At 39.5% G+C, this 25810-nt stretch overlaps 3 protein-coding genes across 3 annotated transcripts; 2 read left to right on the forward strand and 1 right to left on the reverse strand.

Annotated features, from left to right (window-relative positions):
- Window positions 1-240: 240 nt before the first annotated feature.
- mrps31 (mitochondrial ribosomal protein S31) lies at window positions 241-8344 on the reverse strand. Its single transcript, XM_030069429.1, has 7 exons — window positions 8150-8344; window positions 6147-6635; window positions 3099-3251; window positions 2543-2686; window positions 2347-2423; window positions 1476-1616; window positions 241-1384 (listed from the first exon to the last, which is right to left on the reverse strand). Exons 1-7 carry the CDS (start codon window positions 8248-8250, stop codon window positions 1149-1151), a joined length of 1341 nt encoding a protein of 446 aa, XP_029925289.1. The 5' UTR covers window positions 8251-8344; the 3' UTR covers window positions 241-1148.
- A 499-nt stretch (window positions 8345-8843) lies between these two features.
- taf6 (TAF6 RNA polymerase II, TATA box binding protein (TBP)-associated factor) lies at window positions 8844-17793 on the forward strand. The gene is made up of 15 exons (XM_030068784.1): window positions 8844-9058; window positions 10306-10466; window positions 10629-10715; window positions 10876-11029; window positions 11139-11195; window positions 11302-11421; window positions 12112-12233; window positions 12631-12708; window positions 12819-12920; window positions 13033-13215; window positions 14039-14113; window positions 14197-14322; window positions 14507-14680; window positions 15190-15381; window positions 17264-17793. The coding sequence occupies exons 2-15, from the start codon at window positions 10311-10313 to the stop codon at window positions 17552-17554; spliced, it is 1917 nt and encodes a 638-aa protein (XP_029924644.1). The 5' UTR covers window positions 8844-9058; window positions 10306-10310; the 3' UTR covers window positions 17555-17793.
- Window positions 17794-19530: 1737 nt separating this feature from the next.
- On the forward strand, window positions 19531-25426 carry LOC115371414 (diamine acetyltransferase 2-like). Its single transcript, XM_030068787.1, has 6 exons — window positions 19531-19744; window positions 20055-20106; window positions 23085-23168; window positions 23456-23557; window positions 23657-23697; window positions 25238-25426. The coding sequence occupies exons 1-6, from the start codon at window positions 19682-19684 to the stop codon at window positions 25415-25417; spliced, it is 522 nt and encodes a 173-aa protein (XP_029924647.1). The 5' UTR covers window positions 19531-19681; the 3' UTR covers window positions 25418-25426.
- The last annotated feature ends 384 nt before the right edge of the window (window positions 25427-25810 follow it).

Raw genomic sequence — 25810 nt, forward strand, 5'->3', positions numbered from 1 at the left:
GCTGCTCTCCAAGTGTTTATATGGCCTGTGATAGAAAAAGGACACAATGGGTGTTTTCATTCACTTAACCTCACCGAGGGTGAAGGCCCCTGCCAACCGATTCAACAGCACGTTTCTCTATCCTGTTTTCAAACAATGAAGTTGCACTAAAACATGAAAGATACTTCCGTATAGTACGAAAATAAAAAAACAGCTTCACCACAACACTTCCATAGACTTATGCAAGCAATACAACCAGAATAATAGAACATAGTTATTTTATTTTATTATTTTTTTCCGTCAGTCATTGCCATGCTGTATGCCTTTATCTGTATTCGGGTCATACTAGTGCATGTTCTCCGCATTTTTTTAGTCTGTTGCCTTTCATAAACACCTGATCATTACTGTTGGTTGTATTCATTATATTTGATCCCACTGACTGCAATACAGTTCAACAGTACATCAAACGTCATTTAAAATACCATTAAGGGTAACCAAATTGAGAATTCAATGTAATTCCATCATTACTCCATCAAAACATCAATTGCAAAACTTTATTTGGGTGAATTATGTTCAATACTGTAAGAGTTAACATCTTTAGGCTGACACAGGATTGGTTTCTTGCACTGCTTTGACATAAATAGCAAAGTGGGCCTCGTGTCATTATTTTTTGACCATGTCAAAATGTTACCGTACAAATGAGCGTGTGGAGTAAGTTTCAGATACATTTTAGAGGCAGTGGGGTGTATGAGGAAATGGACAGAACTACACTAAGATGAAGTTACTTGTTTACACTGGAATGGACAAAGATTTGATGGTGTTGTTGCTGTTCTTTCAGGTTTACTCTGCACAGGAGCTTTCATTAGCAGCATGTCACTTTCTTCACATTGTTTCTCCATCAAACATCCTGCCAACAGTGAAGTGATAGACGTTGGTTCTATAGTCTGATCACAATTTCAGACACAGTAAATATTGTTCGATTTTCGACACTGATATCCAGACTTTGTAACGACCCTTTCTGACAAACGTCTTCTAACAGTCACCCTCCTCATTTTAACTTTAATTCGGTGGCTAAAGGCAATCTTAGCACCAACATGCCTTCAGGAAACTTGAGCCTTGCTCTAGTGCATCCACAGCCCACACAATACAATATATTTAAGTGTCCCAGGTTAGTTGAGGTAAACGTCAGCCTCCTGGAGGATGTCTGTCTTTTGCTGGAAGTAGTCCCTGAACCAGGCAATGTGCTCCTTCTTCTGCTGGACAGTCACGTACGGGTTTTTGGACAGACCGGATACCACCAGCTCCATGAAGTGCCGCACAGGTCCCTGACTCGGGAAGCCCTCCTCCAAGTGTTTCTCCAGGAACACGTGCTCATGGAAAGGCACACTGGCTTCCTCCTCCAGGCCTGACGGACAGCAAGAAAACACTGTGAGCACAAGACTCAACAAAGACAAACTTGATTTTCCTTCTCTGAATATTCAGCGTGCAGCGCTCACCAGCTTCGTTGTTGACTGGATACTGCCACAGTTTTCCCTCTCTGGTCCACTGGATCATTTCCTCAAACCCATTACGGGGCATTTGGTTGGTGGACAGGACCAAGTGATTAGCAAAGTCCACGTCCCATATGGTTGGCTTAGCTGCAAATGCGCCAACAATATTATTGCAGATGAAGAGGTCATACTTAGAAGGACCACAACAGTGTCTCTGCATGTTTAGTGTAATATCTACAAAATGTATTCATGTTTCTGCTAATCTTTTCCCGAAGCAAGTAGTCATATTTTAGAGATCTGATATCATTTTTTACTACCCGTTATTCCTGGTATTGGTTCCCATTCATTCCACCAAAATATGAAAACGAACTTCCAGAGACTTCAAACTTTCCTCACACTTTTGTGCTGCTGCTTTGTTTTGATGACTTTAAATTGAGTGAAGTGAAATGGTCCCTCTGCCAGATAGTCCCGTGGAAATATTTGCTTTTCACAGCCAATTATCAGCTCTGTGGTTTATGAATGCTGATGACTTTGTTTGCCGCAGAAGCAGAACATTATAAGGAGGGTGTTGCAACATAAAATTCAAATTTTAAAATCAAGCAATTCTGATTGTATGTTGGGAAATCTTTAGTTCCCTGGGATGATTTGCAAAATAGTTTGTTGCAGTGTCAAATGTGGGTAAATAGTAGGAATTGGGCCAAACATTCAAAATCACTGGTATGGTCCTTTATGTTAAAACCATAATCCCAGTAAAGGAATCATCAATCGCCGATGCTATGATTGGTTGATTGGACGATGCTGCTGTACCAATGAAAACCTAACAGGCCTTATCCACAATAAAAAAAAAAAAAAAAATTAAAAAAAAGTAATTTATTACCAGGTGGTGGGGGCGTTTTGTCTTCATCAGTAGTGGGAGAAAAGATGCCTAGTCTTTTCCCTGAGAACAAGTTCCTCCTAAAAATAAAGCACCAAAAGTCAGTTTCACTGCATCACCGAACCTACTGTCCACCTGAGGGAATAGCTTTAAAAAGGTGCCCTGCATATTGTAAATGAAAAAAAAAAAAAAAAAGTACCTTCTCCTGACACCATCCAGCTCAGCGGTGATGCTCCTGTCATGTGTGTATCCTTGTCCGTCGTCATCAAAGCGGATCTGGTTTGCTGGACGAGCATTCTGCCGGTTGGGCCTCCTTCCCACTTTCATGTCAGCAATAATTACTCTGAGAAGATATTGTTTTATTATTTATTATTTATTAGATGTAAATAAGGTATTTAACTTTGAATTATGCAGAAAATGAAAAAAAAAAAAACATATTCAGGGTTTAAAGAAAATTCCAGGCATTAACAAAATAGGAACAGTAAAGAGTTTCCAGGGTAAAAAGTAATTCCCAATGCAGGTTATACGCAAGTAGAGTATCTCTGACACAGGCTACATTTGAGTGTGTGGAAGTCAATGTTTTTCCTACTAACTCAAATTAATATATATATAAATCAATAAAACATACATGTTTTGACATTTAAACCACAAATAAAATGATTTGAGCCATTGTAAGTACAATGTTGCATAAAGAGATAAAAGCCCAATTCTACCTTGTTTCCTAAAGAGAGGGGGAAGGTGTTCAGGACACATACCCTAAGTTGCTCATGTCCCCTTTCCTCTGGGCCTCAGTCACGGCCTCGTGCCGCCTCAGCTGTCTGAGCAGCTCCGACTCGGCCTGGCTCTGGTTGGGCAGCGTGGAGGCAGCAGCTGAGGCAGCCGCCACCAGGTCAGGGTCCAGAGTCTCACTGCACAACACAGTAAGGGAAGTTTGGCTCAGGACACAGAGTGAGCATGAGGCTTCACAGGTTTACTGCGTGTGTGTGCTGAGAACAGAGGCCTGCTGATGAAAAAATAAAGTGCAGCTGGGCCGCTCACACTCAAGACTGAACTTGAGTCTTGAGTCAAAATCTGAGAATGCTTCAAACTTTCGAAAAAACATACTGCCCCAAAAACTGTATATACAGTACATTATAAAAAATAGTACACAAATGAAGTTACTGAATGAAGTTAAATGAATACAAAATGTTGCACACATACCAGCTTTACTTTTAACAAAGTCAGTAGGATTTCGATGGGGTTTTGATTCTGTGATTAAATGTAGGCTACATGTTGGTAAAATGCTGAGGGTTGATGTAATGACATCATGTGTTTAAAAGTAGAAAAGTACTCATGGCTGCATCTCACCAGGATGCAACCACTGTCTCTTGGGAAAAGAAAACAGGGTTTTTCAGCGGTGAATACATAAATACTATGTGGCAACTTGGGTCACTTTCAAAGTTGCGAAGCTGCATGTTTCCTGCACAAATATGTGATACTATTATGGGTTGGAATTTTTATGTACGCCCATTTTTACACAATGAAGTAACCGCTAAAAATATGTTGCCTTCGAAGAAGTAAATGTTATGGCATTTTTTGACAAAAGAAACTGTGGCTTTATTGGTAATTAGCTGTCCAGGGCAGAGAATGAGCTTGTACAAAGGAACAAAAAACAAAACTTTAAAAAATAAATTCATAAATAACAATAATAATCCTAATTTTATTTCACTCTGACTTAAAATGACAAGTATAACGCAAATAGCCATCGTAATTTTTAAATCTGTAATTTAAGAATCCTTTAGTGGCTGTAAGCAGTGGTGTAGTCTACGTGATACGCAGGTATACGCCGTATACCCACTAGAAAAGGTCCCGAATTTCCGTATAACCACTTCAGGGTATATGCAGGAATCTTGAAGTTAATTTTAATACCTTTTTAAGACTTTTTCAAGACCTTCTCAATATTTTTTAATACCTCACCACCACTTCAAGCTGTAACCATTTACATCAGTGATATTTTTAACTTAACCGTTTTAGTTTGTGACACAGACTATAGACCATTATGATACAACAGAGCGTACTTTGTGCTTCTGAATTTCCACCCGCCCGCTCGCTGTGGCGCTCTCAGAGACAATTTATGAACAGATCCACAATAGCCTAGTTTTTTATGTACCTGTTCATCTTTGTTTTTTAATAAAAATGAATAAATTCACACACTTTTACGATGTTTTTGGGACTCAAACTCTTGGACAGCTAATTCAGAGAAAATACTTTCAAAATTTAAGACTTTATAAAGTCGTGATAAGACTTTTTAATACTTTTTAAGGGTCTTAATTTTCCCAAAATTGATTTATCACCTTTTAATACTTTTCAATACCCCGCGGATACCGTGCACTTAAAAATGCGCAAAGATATGTATCAGTATGTTTTTTTGACATAACGTTCACTTTCCTGTTCATAAAGTCGCCTTCTCTGTGTTACGAAGCGGGCTCTCTTTGACCATAGGGTCTTCCGTCAGGCGTGACGTTTCGGGGGACACTATTGTTACAATTGGCCGTATAGTTCATTGTTTCTTGCATTATCCAATGTATTGCATAGTTCAGGGCAGCTTGGCTGCTAAGCAGAGGACAGACACAGCAGGAGCCAGATATACTTTCTCTATCTTGTTATTTAGGTCTGTTGCATTAGATACATGCCCAGTCAACATTCACACACATAGCATCACACATTCCGGGAACAAGGCATGGACAGTGGTTGGCCTGTCCATGTCCGGGTAACTGGCCAATTATTCTCGGTTGCGTTTAAGTCCAACCTATGTACGGGGCAGGCCCAAGCCCAAGAACATAAATGTGTATCATTTCCTGATATCGGGGCGCTTTCTGACTGAGATCCTGCGGGAGCTCTGTCACACTGAGACCAGCGCTGCTTTGCTTTATATGTGACCATAATAAATATTGCATCAGAAAATCGAAGACTGACTCTGGTCTGTACTTGGGCTTTCAACAAAAGAATCGGGAGCTAACACTACAGCTGGAGCTAACGTTAACGTTTCAGAAAGGGAGCCTGTGTGTGTGTGTGTGTGTGTGTGTGTCTGTGTGTGTGTGTGCATGCATGTGCGTGCATGTGCGTGCGCGTATACCCACTAGAATAAACTAGACTACACCACTGGCTGTAAGGGCACTCTTGAATAACTGATTAGATATGTGGAGTGTCTCTGCTGATCATTTATAAAGCAAAGAGACACAGTCCTCTTACAGGGACCCTCACCACTGGCTGTATTTTGCTTCCTCATCCTAGAACAAATCTGATGAGAAAAAAAAAAAAACAATCATCTTTAGGCCGCTACAACCATATCATATACACGCTACAAAACACAAATCAATTTTAGGAAACTAGTAAAAGCTTATGTCATAAACTGACATACTGCCTTGGTCCTGTCGATTGTTTTTTTGTGCTTTTATTTGTTTTCTATCAAGGCTACTGTATTGTATGTGGTTCATCTGGATGTGTGACTTTGTAAGCTGTTGTTTAACTGTTTAATTAAAAGGACCCCAGGAAGATGAGCTGTCTCCAAGGAGTCAGATAATGAGGATTCTAATAGAGATGAATATGAAAATGTTGCAGCAAAGTTCACCATGACATTGTTATTGCTGGGAAAAGAGAGAAATAAATATGCACTGTAACAAAACCATAATGAACTTTATCAGCCATAGTTCTTTGAATATAAATGACATCCTAAAATGATTTGATGACAGCCCATATTCACATGAAATCAGTGTCTTAAATGGATAATACTTGGCCCAACTCGAGAAGAAAGCCCCTCTCACCTGTGGGCTGAAGACTCCGCTGTGGCTTTCTGAAACATACTGATGGTGCTCTCCAGTGCCGCTGGGTTGGGCTTGACGGCAGGCTCATATCTTTGCTTGGCCTTCAAGTTCTTCAGCTTCTTCTTGTTGGTAACCTCCACCTTCATGGCTCCCAGCAGGCCCAAGAGGCTCTCCTTCCCGCTCTTAGCCACATCACCTTTTACTTGTGTTGGTTTTCCCACCTCCTGCTCGACTGTAACACCCCCCTGCGGTGCGGCGCCTCCTTCACTGGTCTTTAACACTGCTGAGTCCTCCCTTTGTTCAGCCATCCTGATGACTTTGCTGCCATCATCAGTTTTCCCTTCAACTGAATTTGCAGTTTCTGACAAGTGACTATCTTTATCTTCACTTCTTTTTCCATCTCGCTCAGGGGGTGTGACACCATCACTTTTTTCACAGAAGCTGGTTGAGGTTGTGCTTAGGGCTTTGGCTCCACCTCCATCTGCAACTCTTTGTAAAGTACAAAACAGAGTTAATGAACAAACAAGTCTTTAAAACAATAGGGAGGACTAGTCTTTTTTCTTAGTGCAGTGACTGCTAAGTGAATGAATCATATAAAATATCACCAGAACAATTTATTTTGTATGTGCTATGGCTTTTTTTTTTAAAAAACATTTCATTCTATATTGATGATAATTCAGCTTTGACTCCACTTGGCTTCAGAATGAATCAAATCTTGCTCTTCATATTGAAGTGGATAATCTGGGCAATCTGTGGATTAACTCCACAGTGATGTTGTCATATGATTATGAAGCCAAAAAAAAAAATACATACAATTGTCAAAATAGGTGACTAAAGCAGCTCACAAAATATTACATCATTACAATAGTGTTCACAGTGTCTGTGAACATTATTGTGTGTCCACTATGTGCGTCCTTGCTCTTATATGTCTGCAGCCTCAGTGCCTTATGAACTCCTGTCTTCTTCATGGATTCCCTTTTCTCTGTTGGCAAAACAATGTCACTTCAAGGCTCTGTTCTATCTGGTTGTAAGGACAGTAGGCAGGCAAGCAGAAAAACACACAAAAAAACATGATAAACCTAAGTGAGTTTAAAAGAGCACATGAGCTGCTCATCTGAGCTCAACCATGACTGCTGCTTTAATGAAAAGGAAACGTGGGCGAGAGCTGAATACAATACTGTATCGGGGGGCATCCCACTGGGACCAATGTCACTGATTATGTCAAACCAAACCAAAAAACAACTGGGAAGAAATAACTGTAGTCAACAGATCACCACATTCACTTTCTGTATAATGGAATCATCATGTTTCCAGAAAGATAATTAGAGCTGATTGATACATCCATATCATATTTTTATCTAGACATGAACTTGCACAATATCTACATCCCAAAAGACAACGATATGGACGATATAAAATATAGTAGTAGGCTTTGCCTGAGACACTGATTATTCTGTTCTGATCAAAAAATATTTTATGAAGTAACTGCGTTTTCTACATCCAGTTGGTATTATCAGACTGTATTTTGAATAACGCTCAATTTTCACTGTTGTTACACTTAAAATGGTGTTGATGCATTGTGTCGAAGCAGAGATTGCAGCAACATGTTTGATTTTATTTTTTTTATATTTAATTTAATGCAGCCTAAGACAGTGATTAATCTGTTCCGTCATTACGCTGTTTCTGAAGTATACGTTATACGTTTTATAGACGTTACCTTGGAAACGACAGCGGCGCAGCACCTGATTCGCTCGAACAGCTGTCAATCAAAACGTCCCGCCCCCCGTCAGTGGAGGTTGAGTAAGCTAACTGTCCCTTCCCTCAGACAAAAAGTGAACAAAAGTAACCTGGTGGCTGTTTTTGAGGCATATTTAGTACGGTTATCATCACTGTGACAAATTGTGGGAGACGAAACAGAAGTTAAACTACAAAATAAGACATTATTCACGTCGTATGTCGCATGTGTCCCCTTCAACCCCCGGGCTGGCGATGGTGCCTCTCACCTGAACACCTGAACACACCTGGCCGGCAACACACACGTCTCAAAGACATGAGCTGCAGGCTGGCGGACCGGACACACTGCGCGAAACACACACCGATACATGACTGCTTTTACACAAACCCCAAATAACCTCGTCCTTCCACGCTCCGCTCGTTTACTTCCGTTACCGCCGGAAAAGATCACCGCCGTAAACCAGAGGACAACATTGGTTCCGGGGTGGAATATCCGATAAATATTTCCTTTTCTTTGAAAAACCTTCCTTTGCAGTAACGTGAACATATCAGCAATCTTTTAATTACCATGTGATATTTTTGCAATCGTTGTTTTATTGTCGTTTTGAACATTAAAATTAAAGTTAAAATGCAGATGCGAGATAACGAAACTAGATGTGAAACGAGGCTTTACAAAAAAGGACAAATAACTGAAACTGTGTAGTGTGTTTACAAAACAAACTAAAATAAACCAAAATTATTGAGACATGTCTAGTTTTCGTCTTTGACCGTTTATTTTGTTCATCTGTCCTAAGTGAATATTTTTTTAATTGTGTGATATTCTGTTGAGTTCTTTTTAAAACTATTAAAAATCTAACACTGAAACTAATAAAACTAAGCTAAAATTGAAAAATTTCCAAAAATAAAAGCTTAACTGGACAGAGGTAATGTGTGTGTCTTTAAGAAGCTTAACCGCAGTCTCGCGATACACAACCGTTGCGCGAATCAAAATGGCGACACATCGGAGACGGAGGGCAGAGCTGCAACCCTCGAATTAGTTATATCAAGCGATGGATGTAAACTGTGAAGAAGTAGCTTGGCGAAATAAGAATTTTTCCAAATTGTAACTGTGACTGTTTTTTTGTGTAAATTCCCGCTTAAATTCAGAAAGTGAACCACGACAGAGCAACTTTACCCAGGTAAGAGCGTCAAGGCTAGCTGGATCATTAGCATGAGAGCTAACTAACCTCCGAGCTAAGTGACATAACGGAGCTGTGCAGCAGATAAAAACTTCATGCTGATCAAACTTTGGCTTAATTTGTCTGTTAAGTTATTGTAAGTGAATGAATATCCGGTTGTGGGTTATGTTTACTGTTCAGCACCGGTTGTAGTGTGGTGAACCCGCCTCCTGTGTGTGTGTGTGTGTGTGTGTGTGTGTGTGTGTGTGTGTGTGTGTGTGTGTGTGTGTGTGTGTGTGTGTGTCAGGCTATGTTTATAGTGCATGGTAAAACATAACGCGAGAGATGCAGAAAACTCAAATCGCACATTTAAGTAGTATTAATACCAAATGTGACATTTTAACTGCTTCGCAAATTAAAGTATATGATGACCCATTTTTGTCATGGCTGTTTCTTAAATGACGTTACATGAGGAAATGTCCGGCTAAAGCAAGACGTGCACATTTGTAAAAATCATCCGCTAAAAAAAAAAAAAAAAAAATTACACCCTACGTAGTACAGTGTTGCAAACACTTGCACTGTATGAGAGCCAGCTAATCACACACTTAGCTGATGAATTGATAAATATACTGAAAGTATCTGGGGGTTTGTTTATAATAGTTTGAGTAGACTTTTGCCTTTGAAAGAGTATTTGTTGATTTCATATTGTTATCCCAAGTCTTTAAATGAAAAGTTATTTTTGCAAATAAGACAAAATACATAGAACATTGGAAATAGAATTTTTTTTCCTTCTCGATGTACAAAGCAAACCAAAACAAAATCGTGACCCTAAAAATGCAATACCAACTGAACCGTGGGTTTATTGAATCATTACACTTCTATTTGTCAGATAGGCTAATAAGTCTCTTAAGTGTTATTTTGCAAAGCAGAAGTTTGTGATGGTGACTTCTGGTCATTACAGGACTCTTTGTCTTTCCACACAATTAATCATAGAAGTTATATTATTACTTTTTTTATTATTATTATTTTACTTGCACAGTTGCTGGAGTAGTTGCAAATGCAATCCCATTTCACTGCTGCTGTACATGTACAATCATGCATGTGACAAATAAACCTCTTGAATCTTAAAGAAGTTCTGCTACATTGAAATATTGCTTTGAGTGAAAAAAGCTCACCTGCAGAAGGAGGATTGATGGGTGTATTTGTGCTTGGTTGCATGTGTGGGGCTAGGATCCACGTCTTGTCATTCATTGAGCTGTGTCCTTTAGTCAGCATGGCAGAGGAGAGACGGCAGAAGCAGTGCTCAGTGGTCCTGCCCACAGAGTCCATGAAGGCCATGGCAGAGTCTGTGGGAGTGGGGCAGCTACAGGAGGAGAGCTGTGTCGCCCTGAGTGAGGAGGTCAGCTATAGAATAAAGGAAATTGCTCAGGTAAGGCCTAGAGGATATATGAAGATATGTGTATATTTGTAGAAATTACTGTGCAACCAGCAAAATCTTTTTCACTTGCATACATTTCATGTTTGTGGTATTTCTTATTAATAGACAGTATGCTTTTACTTCAGTTTATTTTCTTTCCCTCTTTTTCTACAGGATGCTCTAAAGTTCATGCACCATGGGAAGAGACGTAAATTAACCACCAGTGACATAGATAATGCTCTCAAGCTCAAGAATGTGGAGGTGAGGAGAGCCTTTGTACTATGAGCAGGAGAACACAAAGTTGATCTTGGTGGCGTTACTGCTCTCAGTTGATGGATGTCACTTGTAGAAAGGAATGAAATGGGTCTTCCTGCCCCGGTTCTATCTAAATTGCATCCAAAACAATTTCCTCTCCTTCCAGCCCCTGTATGGCTTCCAGTCACAGGAGTTTATCCCGTTCCGCTTTGCCAGTGGTGGTGGGAGGGAGCTTCATTTCTACGAGGAAAAGGAAGTGGACCTCAGTGACATCATCAACACGCCACTTCCCAGAGTTCCCCTAGACGTTTCTCTCAAAGGTACTCAGATAATCGGTTTTGCGACGCATGGTAACTCAGAAAATGTTATTCACTTGTTTTGAATGTAAGTCTTCTAAGCTCTTACATCTCACTTGTTTTTAATCTACAGCCCATTGGTTAAGTATTGAGGGGGTGCAGCCTGCTATACCAGAAAATCCCCCACCAGGTGAGACCTGTCTCAATCTTTCTCTTAAAAGACAAGTAAATTACGGAGGAAAAATGTGATGTATTGAATTGCTAGTCACTGAACGCCCTCCTTTGTTCCATTTCAGCACCAAAAGAGCAGCAGAAAACTGAATCTACAGAGCCGCTCAAACTGGTCAAGCCTGGTCAGGAGGAGGAAAGTACAATTCAGGGCAAGAATCAGGGAGCAACGGCTGCTGATGGTAAAGGTCAGTATCTTGTTTTCTGTTATTTCAATAGGGATCTCACCCTGCCTTAGTATTGTAACTTAAAGGTTATTTTAGTTATCTAAATTTTCCATAATTTTGACATAAAAGAAGCTCAGCAATAGTTCCTTTCACCCATAAACGATAGTTTGCATTAGTCTGGCCATATTCTCTTTGATTTTTCCATCATGATTATTGTGCTCAAAATTTTATCACTTCACTGTGGAGCTTGACCGTGTTACGGTTCAGCACAGACAGAACAAACACACTCTCCAACTGTTGAACACAGAGTGATTAAATCAAGTAACACTCACACCGCTGTTACACATGTCTTTACATAGCTGTGACTGAAAAATGATTGGGACAGTTCAGTTCTATTAGTCCTTTGATATGTTCTTGTTTTCTTTTCTAACTGTCAGTTTTCAGCTTTGCCTATTGGAAGAAGCAAAAAAAAAAGTCTTTCCTTTCTTTGTTTTTGTATTTAAAGATGTGGACAAGAAAAACAAGAGTAAAAATTATTTCACTTCTGTCTGAAATTTTGATCTGTGTGTGTATGTTTTATTCAGGAGCAGAATTTTTGATTATATCTTTATCCCTGTAAAAGTCACTTGATATCAGTGAATTAATTTACTGTCCCTCCTTTACAGTTACATTTGTCTGAATTATCCTGTGTCTGTGTATCTGTCTGTTTAGGAAAGGAGAAAGGTCTGATGAGGTTGAAGCCGCGCAGCACTCATGAACTCTCTGTGGAGCAGCAGCTCTACTACAAGGAAATCACAGAGGCTTGTGTCGGCTCCTGTGAAGCCAAGAGGGCTGTAAGTCCTGTCTGTAAATACAGCATGGTGTATAGTTTACTTAACAATGGCTTAGAAATACCATATTTACTGATTTGCCCACCTTTTTGCCAAGTGATGACATTGTGGGCATTAATAATTAGTAAAGTTACAAAATCAGAGAGTTCAGTAGAACTTGAAAAAGTCTGGATTCTTCATCTGCCAGTCTCATGTCTAAGGTGTTACTTATGATATTAAGTAAGGTTCTGCTCTGTTTGACAGACCTGGGGCCCTGATGTTCTGCATAAGGCAAATGGAACCAAACCTCGTTCAATAACACCTGTTTTATGTTAAAAAGGGCTGCCGCGAAAAAGTTCTGTTACAGTGTTACATGAGTATCAGAGAGCGTTGTTTGTTGTTTTTTTTATCTTGCATTCAGGAGGCTCTGCAGAGTATTGCGACAGACCCTGGACTATATCAGATGCTTCCAAGATTCAGCACTTTCATTTCTGAAGGGGTAAGTGCGTTTCAGTTTTGTCAAACAGCCTGACTTTCCTAAAAGAAAAAATATCCCAAAATATCCTAAAAGCTCAACGATGAAGGTACTGACTGTATTTCTTCTCAAAGGTGCGTGTAAATGTGGTTCAAAACAACCTGGCTCTGCTGATTTACCTGATGCGGATGGTCAAAGCTCTAATGGACAACCCCACACTCTACCTGGAGAAATATGTAAGTGAAAAGACTAAAAGAAAATATCAAATGACTTTACTCTGAGAGTGTGATTTCAACCAGTGTTTCTTCTCTGTGTTTTGCTCTCTGTGACGCTGTGACCCGTGTGTAGCTGCATGAGCTCATCCCGGCTGTGGTGACGTGTATCGTGAGTAAGCAGCTGTGTTTACGGCCAGATGTTGACAACCACTGGGCCCTCCGGGACTTCGCTGCTCGTCTCATGGCTCAGAGTTGTAAAACCTTCAGCACCACAACCAACAACATCCAGTCCCGCATAACCAAGACCTTTACTAAGGTAAATGTTTCATCCTGTTTGACATAATGCACAGCTGGTGATTTTTATTTTATACAAAGTCATTACAGTAGTTCCTGTTATCTTGCCCATACTGTAAACATATGTTGTTGTTGATGTTACTATTGTTCTGTCTTCATTCTAAATAGTCAAGTTTAGCCTACTATGGGCCTTGGCAATATAGCCTGTAAATAATATCACAGTATTTTTAGGCTATTTGGGCTATTTTTTAAGCTATATCACAATAAACAACATAGATATCTCAGTATTTTGTAATCTTCTGTAAAGCACTTCATAAATGCTCGATTTAAACCTTTGATGCTTACAGTCACATCAGCATTATGATTCTAGTAGGGCTAGGCGATATGGACGAAATCAAATATAATATTTTTGACCAAATATATTGATATTGTGACAGTATTGCGGGAATGACTATTGGTGCTTTCACAAAATATTTACACAATAAGCTTTATGATAAATCATAAATCATCAGTACTCCCTACATAGTAATTTAAATGGTAAAGGCAAATATTAGAACAGCAAGATTAGTCTGGTAAGGTCAGAAAATGTATAACTTCACTGTAATGCAGCCATCAAAACCAGGAAAAGACAAACTAATGCCATATTACGATATTACAATATCCAAAATGCCAGATGATACCTAGCCTCACATCAGAATATCAGAATGTTGCCTGGCCCTACTATGGCACAGAAATTGGGAAAAAGCACTAATGACCTATTTTAGCAAACTTCTAGTCTTGTATTTGAGTTGACAGCCGTGCTTAAAATGCTTCACTAACTGAACACCACCAACGTTTTCTGTCAGAGTTGGCTGGATGACAAAACCCAGTGGACGACGCGTTATGGCTGCATCGCTGGACTCTCTGAACTTGGACCTGATGTGAGTGTAAAACCTGTTTTCTACGGCTCCTCCCAGGCCTTTCTTCTGCGTTGGCACCAACCTGCTGCTTTTGTCTCCTGTAGGTGATTAAGACGTTGATCCTTCCTCGGCTTGCTGTAGAGGGCGCTCGCATCAAAGCAGTGATGGAAGGACCGGTGGTCTCCAATATTGATAAGATAGGAGCTGACCATGTTCAAAGCCTCTTACTGGTAATAAATCAAGTTCTTTCAACATCATGTATTTAAAGGATGATGTAATCCCATGGATCGGTACATTTGCAAAGTAAAACAATGCAAACATACCACACTAATATCATGAGTTAGAGCAGGCTCACTTGTTTCTAGTAGAACAGGATATTTATAGGCTGTTTTGCTGTGTGTTCCCTGTTCTAAGAAACACTGTGCCAGTGTTATTGCCAAGACTCGACCTCTTCCTGACAATGTGGAGCAGTATCGGACAGACTATGGCTACCTTGGGCCCATGCTTTGTTCCCATGTAGTGAAGGCCAGGACCCAAGCAGCTCTGCAGGCCCAGCAAGTCAACAGAACCACATTAACAATAACACAGGTAGGTGATACACTTCATGAAAAGATATTTTGTTAAACTGCAAAGCAATATGCAAATCATTGTCTTCATAAATTTGTTAATTCAAATAAAATTTGATTTCCAAACTAACCTATGTTATCTGTTAACTCGAGCTAAAAATGTGTGTCCCAGTGCTTTTGGTTCTGCATTGTTTAAATAGTATAAGAATAGTGTATAAATATAAGTCTCTATAACAGTATAAGTCTTTTCCTAATCTGTCATTGACAAGCCTCCAGCACAAATTTATAGACTGAAAAAATTAGCTTCCTGACATTTCCTGTGAACATTTCAGCTTCAGTATAGTGCCTGTTATATGCAGCACCCTTTCGTTTTATGTACCTTGCCACTTGTTTTTCGTTTTTCTACACAGCTGCTACCATTGGCTTGTTGTAAAGTGTTAATTCTAACGTGGACTTGAATCAGAACTCATCTGTACAATCAAAAATGGGCGAGTGATTTTAAAAATGTATTTATTTACTTTTCCCTTCCAGCCTCGCCCCACCCTCTCCGTCTCACAAAGCGGGCTAAGTGGATCAGGAGGGCCTCGAACTCCGAGCATCATTAAGGTTCCCAGCTCTCTCACCCTGATGTCCCCTCGACCAGGGACCCCATCACAGCCTTCCCCCCCTGCGACAAAATATATTGTCATGGCAACCAGTGCGGGAGCAGCCTCGACTCAGCAGGTACTTTGAGTTGCAGATTTACATAAAATTAAATTGGCGCACCTAGGTGCAATAGCAGAGCAACTTAGAGGTCGAAGGTATTTGCAATTGGCCGTTTCTCAAGAGACTGAAATAATTGGTTCTGTTTGAATAATGTGTGAAGCGTCATGTAGTGTAAATATGTCACATCTGCAACTATTGTGAAACTATTACAGTCTAATTAGGGGTTAGGACTAGAGGTGAATTCATTCAGCCATTTAATTTGGAACCAGTTTCGGACCAAATTGTTTTTGTGTGTTTTGTTTTGTTTTTGATTGTTATTGTTTCATTTTTTTAAAAAAAGATCTTTGGCTGTTAGTACTGATAACACTCTATGGTTCTGGAAAAGCAGATAATTCCCTAATGTGATTTGTAGGAAACATCGGCATTTTCAATGTCAGCTCTGCATGGGAGTTTAAATTTATTCTATGTACATTTTGGTGTTATGACATTTTTCTAATTCATAGTGGGGGAAAAAAATCATTTCTCCACCATAAACTTGGTAACTATCTAGCTAATTTTAGCTATGCAGTTATATATTCCTGTGTTAGAGTCCCCACTCCTCAACTACTACCTCCTCACTGTTTGATATGCACAGCCTTTTGTCCCTGCACAAACAGATTATATGGTTGTTTTATTCAACATTTGTTATAAAATGAGATATGTATGAAATCCTCAGACCTTTTGTGCAAAACACCTCTCTGCAAATTTGAGCAGTTTTTAAATCTTTTGTTGTCTTTGATCTCACCAAGCCCCAAACTGTTACAACTGTCAGGAGAGAGCAGCGCTGTTAGACTGGCCATGTACTGATGTTTCTCCAGGTGACACGTTGGAAAAATGTTACTACACAATTTTGATCATTAACTCCATAAAGCCAATGGTCAATGTTGTGTTGGCCAAATTTATTTAACAGATTTGTACATTGTCTTATAAAAATAATGTAAGCTTATTTAATGTTTTATTCCACTAAAGTGGAGCTGGAAGTGAAGTCTGTTGATAGATCTAATGAATTCAAAATGAGTCTGTTACTAATCAGATGCATTATAGTCAAGGTTTTGTCCTCCCCTAAAATGGTATTATCAGACAAAAATCAACAACTAGTGACCCTCTAGTCTAAACTACTTTGGATTATAAAGGTCCCCCTGCTGTTGCTGAACTACCTGTAAGTCCTGGCAGACACTCGGCAATAATGGTTAATGGTTGTGTGCATTTCCTTCACTGCTACTGACCCGATGGAGTGCTGTGATTAACGGTCTAAAATAGAAGACTAAAGACTTGAAAATGGACTTATCAAGATCACTTGTTCATTAAGTTATAATTATGAATGAACTGAGATGAGACAACAGGGTGTGACAGCTTGGGGTTAAATTTCAGCAAGGCACCAATTCCGTACGGGCTGCAGTGATGCTGCTCTGTAGCTGATCTGACCTCTGACCTCACTGGAGTAGAACAAGGGGAAAGATAATTTTGTCTGCAGGGATCAGTTAAGCATCAAATTAATATCATTAAAAGTTATTACCATTTTCAAAGAAAACATGGTTTACATGATACTAATAGACTTACATGTTACATGGACAGAGGCCTCTAAAACATCAAGTTGAACTTCTGATTTAAGTTTTAGAGTTCTTAAACATGTTGCGGTCCTTTTGCACAGTGTCTGCCCAGTGAAGCATACCTACTGTATAGGCCTGGAAGTCAGTTCATTTTCTCATTTATTCCAGTTGCATCATCGGTCTTAAATTTCAATCTCTGATTAAAAAAAAGTTCTTACAAAGTCCTGTGTTTAATGGACTTTGCGGCCACCCTTCTCTGTGAAGTCCACAGTCCAGTGCATGGGTTTATGTCTGTTGTTGTCCTCCCTCAGGTTATCACCCTTAGCTCTTCCCAGTCAGCCTCCCCAGTCACGAGCACTGTTCCCAGTGCCACTTCCACCTTGCAGCCTCTCGTAAAACTGGAGTCTAGTGCGGGCCCTGGCTTGACAGGCTCACGACCCCTGCAGAAGTACATAGTGGTGTCTCTGCCCTCATCTGCCTCCTCCTCCCTGGAGAGTAAGAGCTCTGTGCTTCCGACCCCCATCACCTCAACCTCTTTAGAAGCAGGGATGAAGATGGACCGTTCCGAGTCTCCTGGAGCAAGCACCCAGTCGCCACACTGAGACTGGAGTTTTACCGTGCTGAGGAGGCTGGGTGGGGTTGAACCTAGAGGGCTGAACTCTGTCAAGGGGAAAATATGAACACACGACTGATGAAGAGGGGCTGTGACTAAAAATATGTAAATATGTTCATGCTCAAAGAAACCTGAGGGTATCACTCTGACGTTTGTAATGGTTCAACTGATATTCTAATTGATTTCATGTTCCTTTTTTACTCTAAAATAAATCAGATTTTGTAAGGATTTGTTTGTGAGGGTGTAATTTTTTTTTTTTTTTTTTTTTTTATTATTTTTTCCTTTTTTAAGGGAAGCGTAAGAACTCAGAAGCCCTTAACTAGGAAGTCTTGATTGGCATGTTTTCAGAGGACATTTAAAGAAATGTGTAAAAAAAAAAACAATTACTAAGAGATTACTTGGATTAAATAAGTGACAAATAAGTTTTCTATTTATGCAGATAGCAGCAATCTGTTATAAGAGAAAATGCACAACATATTTTATTCAGACACGCATTTTCATCATGCATTATGAGTTAATTTGCATGTAGCAAAATGTGTATATAGTAATTTTATTTATAGAACTCTTCAAGCAATAAATACAAAGTGCTTAACAAGGTAGGAAATTTCAAAACAACAGCAACAAATCAGCAACAGTAAACAACATTTAAGAACGACTAAACTCATGCATATACACTCAGTTTGAAAACATAAGCAGCCTTAGGGACAAGTGCAAGAGGTAAAATAAATAAATAGCGCCCCCGTATGGACTGCACAGGTCCCCCATATATTAAAATACTATGGGCTAATTCTCTTCCCTGAATATGAATGATATTAGTCTGCTATATATCATTTAAAAAAACATGCCTTTCAATACCAAATAACAGTTTTGATCAGCTAGAGTATCATTGTCATTATTTCTCCTCTGGGAGCAAAAATTTGAAAGAAATTAAGTTTGGGAGTTATGCAACGGCTAGAAATTTGACATTCAGACTTTAATTAGGACTTGCTGATCACAACCAGCAGCCGATCAGAAGGCAGCGTGCTAAGTTTCCAATTCAAACTTTAATTATTAATAAAATCAGCAACCAATCTGAAGGTGCCGCTGTCAAAATATAAATTCATCTTAATTTTTCCAAAGGAAAACGAGAACAGCCGAGGAAAAAATATCTGAGGCTAGACGGGGGGAGAAAAAAGAAAGAAAGATGTGTGGGCTATCTGGTGTTGCAGGCCTGTCACTTTTGTAAAGCTGGTGTGAGCCCTGCGCTTGGTGTTTCTCTGCTGGGTCATTTCAACCGCAGTAAGCGGGCAAGTCCAGACGGTGGCGCTACTTGGCCTGCACGTGTAGGACCGGGCTGACTCTCTGGGTATGTTGTCTGGAGGGCGAGAAGAAGCAGCCTCGTCTTCTCCCAGAGAACCGGGTGGCGCTCGACATGTTTGACCCACATGCTGCCCTAGCCTGTGCGTAAAGCGGGCCGCGCCAGAGCTCCGTCGCTCTGGGTGTCGATGAGGCGCTGCAGCTCAAAGAGCCGCACCGGCCAGACGGGAACTACACTCTGCCAACATTTGTCAGAGGAAAAAAGCTGAAAGGAGAATGGTTGAAATCATTTATTGTGGTCTACGTTTGTCAGCCTGTTTTTCTAAACGTATTGAAGCATCAGCTTGGATTCTGTCACATCATCAGTTTTCTATTAGACACAGGCCTATTTCTAAAGCAGAAGCTCTCTCATCCAGTTGATGAAATTCTGGGACCTGTAGCGGCAGAGTGTGTCAAATTAAATAACCCAGTTCAAAGTCTAAACCAAGGGTCGGCAAGTAGCCTATGCCTTAAATTTTGGCTTAGGGCCACTTTTTCCGCTCCGTTGTGGAGATGCATAGACAACTAATGCCAGATGTGAACTAACGTATCTAGTCAGGGCTGTCCAGATCAGATCGGATAAAAAAAAAAAAAATTAAGATTTGAATGATTTAGGCTACTGGTGGTTTTTTTGTTTTCATGCCACACGTGTCATATTGCGTCCAGCGCCGCCCAACTTTCCTTTTCAACGTCCCCTGGTTGTGGTACCGCCCGGTTAAGAAACACCAATCTGAAGCAAACTGGCTGGGGAAACGATTGACGCGTGTCTCAGGCAGCAGATATGAACTTCAAAATACGTGCTGCTAAAAAAGATGACTCCAAGGATATTTCAAGATTGATAATGGTAAGTCCCAAGGCATCTTCAACTGTAACTATGGTAACTACAGTATGATTATCTCCTTAAAGCCTGCACTTGTAGAAAACTCAGCTCCAACATTAGTGTACTTTTCACATTAAAGTGTTTAGTTGTTACCACAGACAGCAACACTGTTGTACTTTTCACATTAAACTGTCAGTCAGTGTTCCCTTGTAACAGTCCAATGAGTTTGAAAAACAAATATGATCTTAAGCACTGCTGTTATGCAGAATGTCATGTAGTTTGTTACACTCAGACAGATGTGATTTTTTCCCATATATATTTAATTGTGTTGCAGGAGTTGGCTGTATATGAAAAAATGCCTGATCGGGTGATGATATCTTACAAAGGTAACTTTGAACGTTTGCATGTTAATGACCAATATTTGTTTTGCACCCTTGCAGGCATAAACGAGAGATGCAGCAGAATCTGGTTCAAACTTCAATACCAATGCAAATAAAGGAGGCTGGCCCAATGTTTAATAGGTGTTTCAGTTCTCGACTTTTGCTTACCAGTATTGGGAGAAAAATTATTGGACTCTGAAAGTAGTGCAGTCAATAGAAAAACCCAAACAGCTGAGCGCTCAAGTGGGTAAAAATCTGGAGAAAAATCACGAAGGTGCTCTTTAGTATGGAGTTGGCATATGAAAAAACAAACAGATAGGACTAAGGCAGCTCTTCTGGTATTTCATCATAGAACGATAAAATGCCTACATAAAAATGTAGGCAAAATGGCAAATGCATTTGCCATTTTGCCCTGATGAAGGCAACACGCCGAAACATGTAGCCATTTTATCGTTCTATGATGAACTAGCCAATTAGTAAAGGCTTTTTAATGTTGATACCAGAGGAGCTGCCTTAGTCCTATCTGTTTGTTTTTTCATAGTGGCAGTCAATACTCAGTGCCAAAATCAGTTCCTTTGCTTCTTCATTGGATTGAACAATATCACTAAATATCATCTTTTGATATTAATTTTTATGGTGTAAGGATATCTAATGATACACAGTTTTTAAGAGTCACTTGATTTTCCAGGTAGGCCTACAAATAAATGTACAGGAGTTTGTATTGGTTAGGCATAGTGGTTAGGCTGTTGACATAAACAAGATAATACAACAAATACATACTGGCTTATTTGGCACAAGGGACAACATCACATTCAGTTGAAGTGGATGGAGATGACACATCGCTCCACTGAGTTACTTTGTGCATTTAGGCAGCAAAAACAGAGCATGCACATGGTTCTTAAGATCGGAGTTTTCCAGACATTAGATTCAAGACTGTGCAAACAGAGCTGGATAATATGAGTGGATTAATCAGTAACAGTAGTGTTTAATGTTTAAAGGACAGAATCCTTGAGTAGAAGCCCAGCTCTTACATAGAAGCTGTTGCAATGATGTTTGGTTTTGGTTTCATTGGACACGTCTTCTCCTAGAGAAAATAATTTGAAAAGATAACTGTCGAGGCAGACAGGGTCAGCTGCAGTTTCCCCTGGAAATTTTTGCTAATTTATTAAAAAGGAAAACCGAAGTATTACAAGGATGTAAGTATTCAGACCCTTTACTTGAAACTTATTTGAAGCATCTCTGGCAGCAATTACAGCCTCAAGTCTATGTCAGCATGACGTGACAAGCTTTGTATACCTGGATTTGGGGATTTTCTGCCATCCTCTGCAGATCCCCTCAAGCTCGGCCAGGCTGGATGGGGACCATCAGTGATCAGCCATTGTCAGGTCACTTTAGAAATGTTTGATTTGGTTCAAAGCTGGGCTCTGTTTGGGCCACTCTAGGACATTCACAGATTATCCCTAAGCCACTCTTGCATTGTGTTGGAAGATAAACCTTCAGCCCAGTCTGGGGCCCTGAGTGCTCTGGACCAGCTTTCATCCAGGATATCTGTCCCCAGATCTGTGCCTCAACAGAGTCCTGTGTATGACCTCTGCAGGCAGTTCCTTTGTCCTCATGGTTTGGTTTTTGCTCTGATATGCATTCTCAGCAGTGAGGCCTTATAGGCAGCGGTGTGCCGTTCCAAATCAAGTCCAATCAAATTAATTTACCACAGGTGGAATCAAAGTATAGAAATGTCTCAAAAATTAGAGAAATGGACAGCCCTGTGTGCTATAGTTCAAGTGTCATAACAAAGGGTCTGAATTCTTATGTCAAAGTGATGCAGTGTGGTGAGGAGAGGGAGAAGCTCCTTAAGAGGCAACAGAAAATGAGAAATTTGTGAAAACCAAAATAATAATAATAATACTAATACCACTACTACTAACAACAACATCATCATCAACAACAACAACAACAACAACAATAATGATCATAATATTTTTTCAGATACATGGTTTTTGTATGTTTGTTAGCTAGTATTAGTAGGTACTATTAAGTAATAGTACGTGGCATGCCTTTGAGACACAGCTCAGGCCATCCAGCTGAACGTTTTTTTCCCCACTCGCAGCTCTAGCCTGGTTCCCCATTAACAATGAAAGTGCTTACTTCAGTGGTGATCCATATTGGCAGTCAAGTTTGTTACCTGCCACACAGCCGGGCCAGTGGAGTTCATTTCAGTCCAGCATTTCTGTAATACCTGAGCTGTACACACAAAGGAAGAATGGGCAAATGACATGGCACTCTGTTGCTATGGGTGGATCAACATGCTATTAAAAGCACATTTTAGCCAGAGATGTTAATTTTGTCTTTACCTTCTCAGAGTCCTGTTAGTTAAAACACTGCTGAAGTTTGTAGATCCAAATAACCCAGAGCAACTTAGTTAGCAAACCTCCATGTTAATCTGTTTCAAAACAACTGGAGCTGTCTGGAAGTGGTTCTTTGGAAAATGGCAAAAAGGATAAGTTAATTCAAATAGCTCATGCAAAGTCAACGTGTTCTGAATTGCACCTGACTGATATAGTGGTGGTGATACTAATGATATTAAAGAATATCTCTCTATTTCTGGCACTCTAATTTGGTGAGTTTGCATGGACTATTACAAAAATTTTCAAAAAGATGGCCTGTTCATGTAAACTTAGCCAAATTACTAAAACTGTCAAAACTTGAAATTTTGCTAATGCCTTTTGACAAATATGTCCTCTGGTTATAATATTCAAACAAATTTAGAACCTTAAAACCTCGCACCTACCTGGTGTAAATGATGTTACATATCACCACATATTGCATGAAATAAAAAGTAAAAGATTTTCCACCAGTCCCATGGTTACCTGTTGGTGTCACATAGGATTCTGAGTTTTCAAGGGTTTTCACTTCCAATGCAAACCCAATGAGATGTTTTCATGTGTGAGTTAATGAAGCTGATGACCTTTCCTGCTTTGCTGTAGAACTGGAGCGTGATGGCTTCTCCTCAAATCCCTTCTTTCAGTGCCTGGTTGCAGAAGTGCCTGAGGAAAATAAATCAAAAGAGGGTAAAGTCTCAATTTAGAATTCAAAACTACATTGTTTGCCATCTGAAAAACAATGATCTGTCACAGTAGTGATGTTTGGACATGTCTGCAGTGTGTCAGTGTGCGATATTTTAATTTTATCATGAGCATGTTGGCAGCCGACTGGCTCCGTCTGATCACTTTACACCTGAAATTCTGCTGCTCATCATGCAGCAAGAGCCCAGCTCTTATGACACTATGCATTTATTTGTGAAGTTTCTTAGGTATTTTTAATGTTTGCCTTTGTGATGGTCTTTGTGCCCATACAGGACATACAATTGTTGGGTACGCCCTTTACTTTTACACTTACAGTACATGGAAGGGGCCATCAGTTTTTTTGGAAGATCTGTACGTGATGCCCGACTTCAGAGGTAAAGTCTGATTTGGTGGCGTGTTCATACACCATAATAGCCTACGTCATTTTTCCATATTTACATGGGACATATTTTTGTTTGCCCTTTTCTGTACAGGACAAGGCATTGGCAAGAGTTTAATGAGCAAAGTGGCTCAGGTAGGAATGTTTTTTCTGTGTGAATGTTTTACTTTGTGCATCTTAACCCTCCTGTTATGTTCAAATTTAAGAACATCTTTTATATTTGGGGTCAGTTTGACCCCAGCAGTTCAAATCTCCACAAAATTATTATAGCTAAAATTGTTACCAAAGTTTATGTGTCAGGTACTTTATGTTTCTTTGCTGACTACCTAATTGCCCTTTAAATAAAACATAACCCCCACCCCCGACCCCCACTTATACATCCAGTGTTCCTATTACGTGACTATGGAAAAATATACAAATCATCATAAAATCTCACTGATTGACCTAAAATTGGAAAGAAATATTAATTTTTGGTGTTTTAATGGCTTTATATTATTTCTAAGTACAGATTTTTGTTATTTATAACCGATGCATTACAAAGTGTGTACAGGACATTGAAAACATATCATCATGTGAATTTCATGTTTACCCGGTAGTACCCATTACATTAGGAAAATTCATTCAATATGAAGCAGAAAAATAAATAAATAAATAAAAATGAAGTTAATAATTTATTTAGAGATGTTAAACATTGTCTGGGGTCAAATTTACCCCAAACATAATAGGAGGGTTAATGTCGCAAAGAAATGGCTTTTCACTGGTGTCCATGATTCAGTGCATGCAGAATGAATAACTTGCAACCACCAGGCTCTAACTATGCACATAATGAGCAAAGTGGCTCAGGTAAGAATGTTTTCTATGTGAATGTTTTACTTTGTGTGTCTTAATGTTGGTCTCTCTTATATTGCTTTCTGAGTATTCTGCTTTTGTTGTGTTTGTCAAAACACTTTGTAAACTCTGTTTTTAAGGTGCTATATAAATAAAGTTTAGATTATTATTGTGATTATTTTTATTTACATCTTCACTAAAAACGCTATTCAAATGATGATGATGTGGTTTTTGTTGGGGTCTGTACCAAACAAAGAAAAATACAGTTATAGGCCAGGATATCTCTGTAGCATCATTATATATCATTAACAACGTTTTATCACATATTTTACCTTCATCGAAAAATTGCAGCTCCTGTGATTTGCATATTGCACTTGGCCATATTGCATTTTTGATAAATTTTCAATTAATTGTTGCACACCCTAGTGTGAAAACCCCAAAATACACCATGTAGAACATGGTGTATAAAGTCGTGTTTTTTGTTTGTTTGTTTGTTTTTTAAATGATGGCATTGCAAATTTTTGAATAAGCTCCCCTCATAACTTATTCAAAAAGTTGCAGTGCTACAGTATACCAGTCTACATTATCAAGTGTGCCTACTGGGATGTTATGAACTAACCACTAAATGAACTAACCACTAAATGCATTATAACTGTATGAATGCAAATAACTGTATGTTATGGAGTTAATGATTTGGAAGTCTTTCATTGTTTGTTAGCAAAGTGGATCGTTGTGTATGATTGGCTTTTCTATATGATAAGGAGGTTCATTTGACAAGCCACCAAGTGTTGCTCTAAAGGGCAACAGCATATTATTTACTAATCAGTGTTCTGTTTGGTTTGTTTAGGTGGGGAAAGAGAAGCAGTGTGTGAGGCTGCAGCTGTTAATGCGGGACTGGAATACTCCCTCTCTCGATTTCTATGTTGCAAAGGGAGCTCAGGACCTTACTGCGAGTGAAGGGTGGCACTTCCTTCGTTTTGATGGAGAAGCCCTGGACAAATTAGCAAATGAAGCTTCTATAGATTAGAAGTCTGATTAATAATGTAGCAAGTAGCATATAGCAAGTATCGTCTGTGTCTACCATTTTTGTGCACATATTCACCGGTTCATGGAACCTGCACAATGCATTTGCAAAAATAAACCCAAATAAACCTTGATCTCAACTATTGAAACGAATCCTAAGAGGATTTTACCTGGACCTTTGACTAATTACACAAACCCAGCTCTGTATGCGACACACAGTTCATTCATAGTGCAGGCAGATGCTACATGGCTGTAGGATTTGGTGATGCTTGTTAGTCGCCTTGGTGATGATTTTCAACTCAGGGAGCAACATGATAAAAGCAGAGAATTACTCAGAACACATACATGCCATCCAAAAGACAGGGTGGCAATCAACCAGCAGACATGCGCTTGCTTG

Source organism: Myripristis murdjan, chromosome 14 (assembly GCF_902150065.1).
Source record: "Myripristis murdjan chromosome 14, fMyrMur1.1, whole genome shotgun sequence".
NCBI classification, from domain to species: Eukaryota; Metazoa; Chordata; class Actinopteri; order Holocentriformes; family Holocentridae; genus Myripristis; species Myripristis murdjan.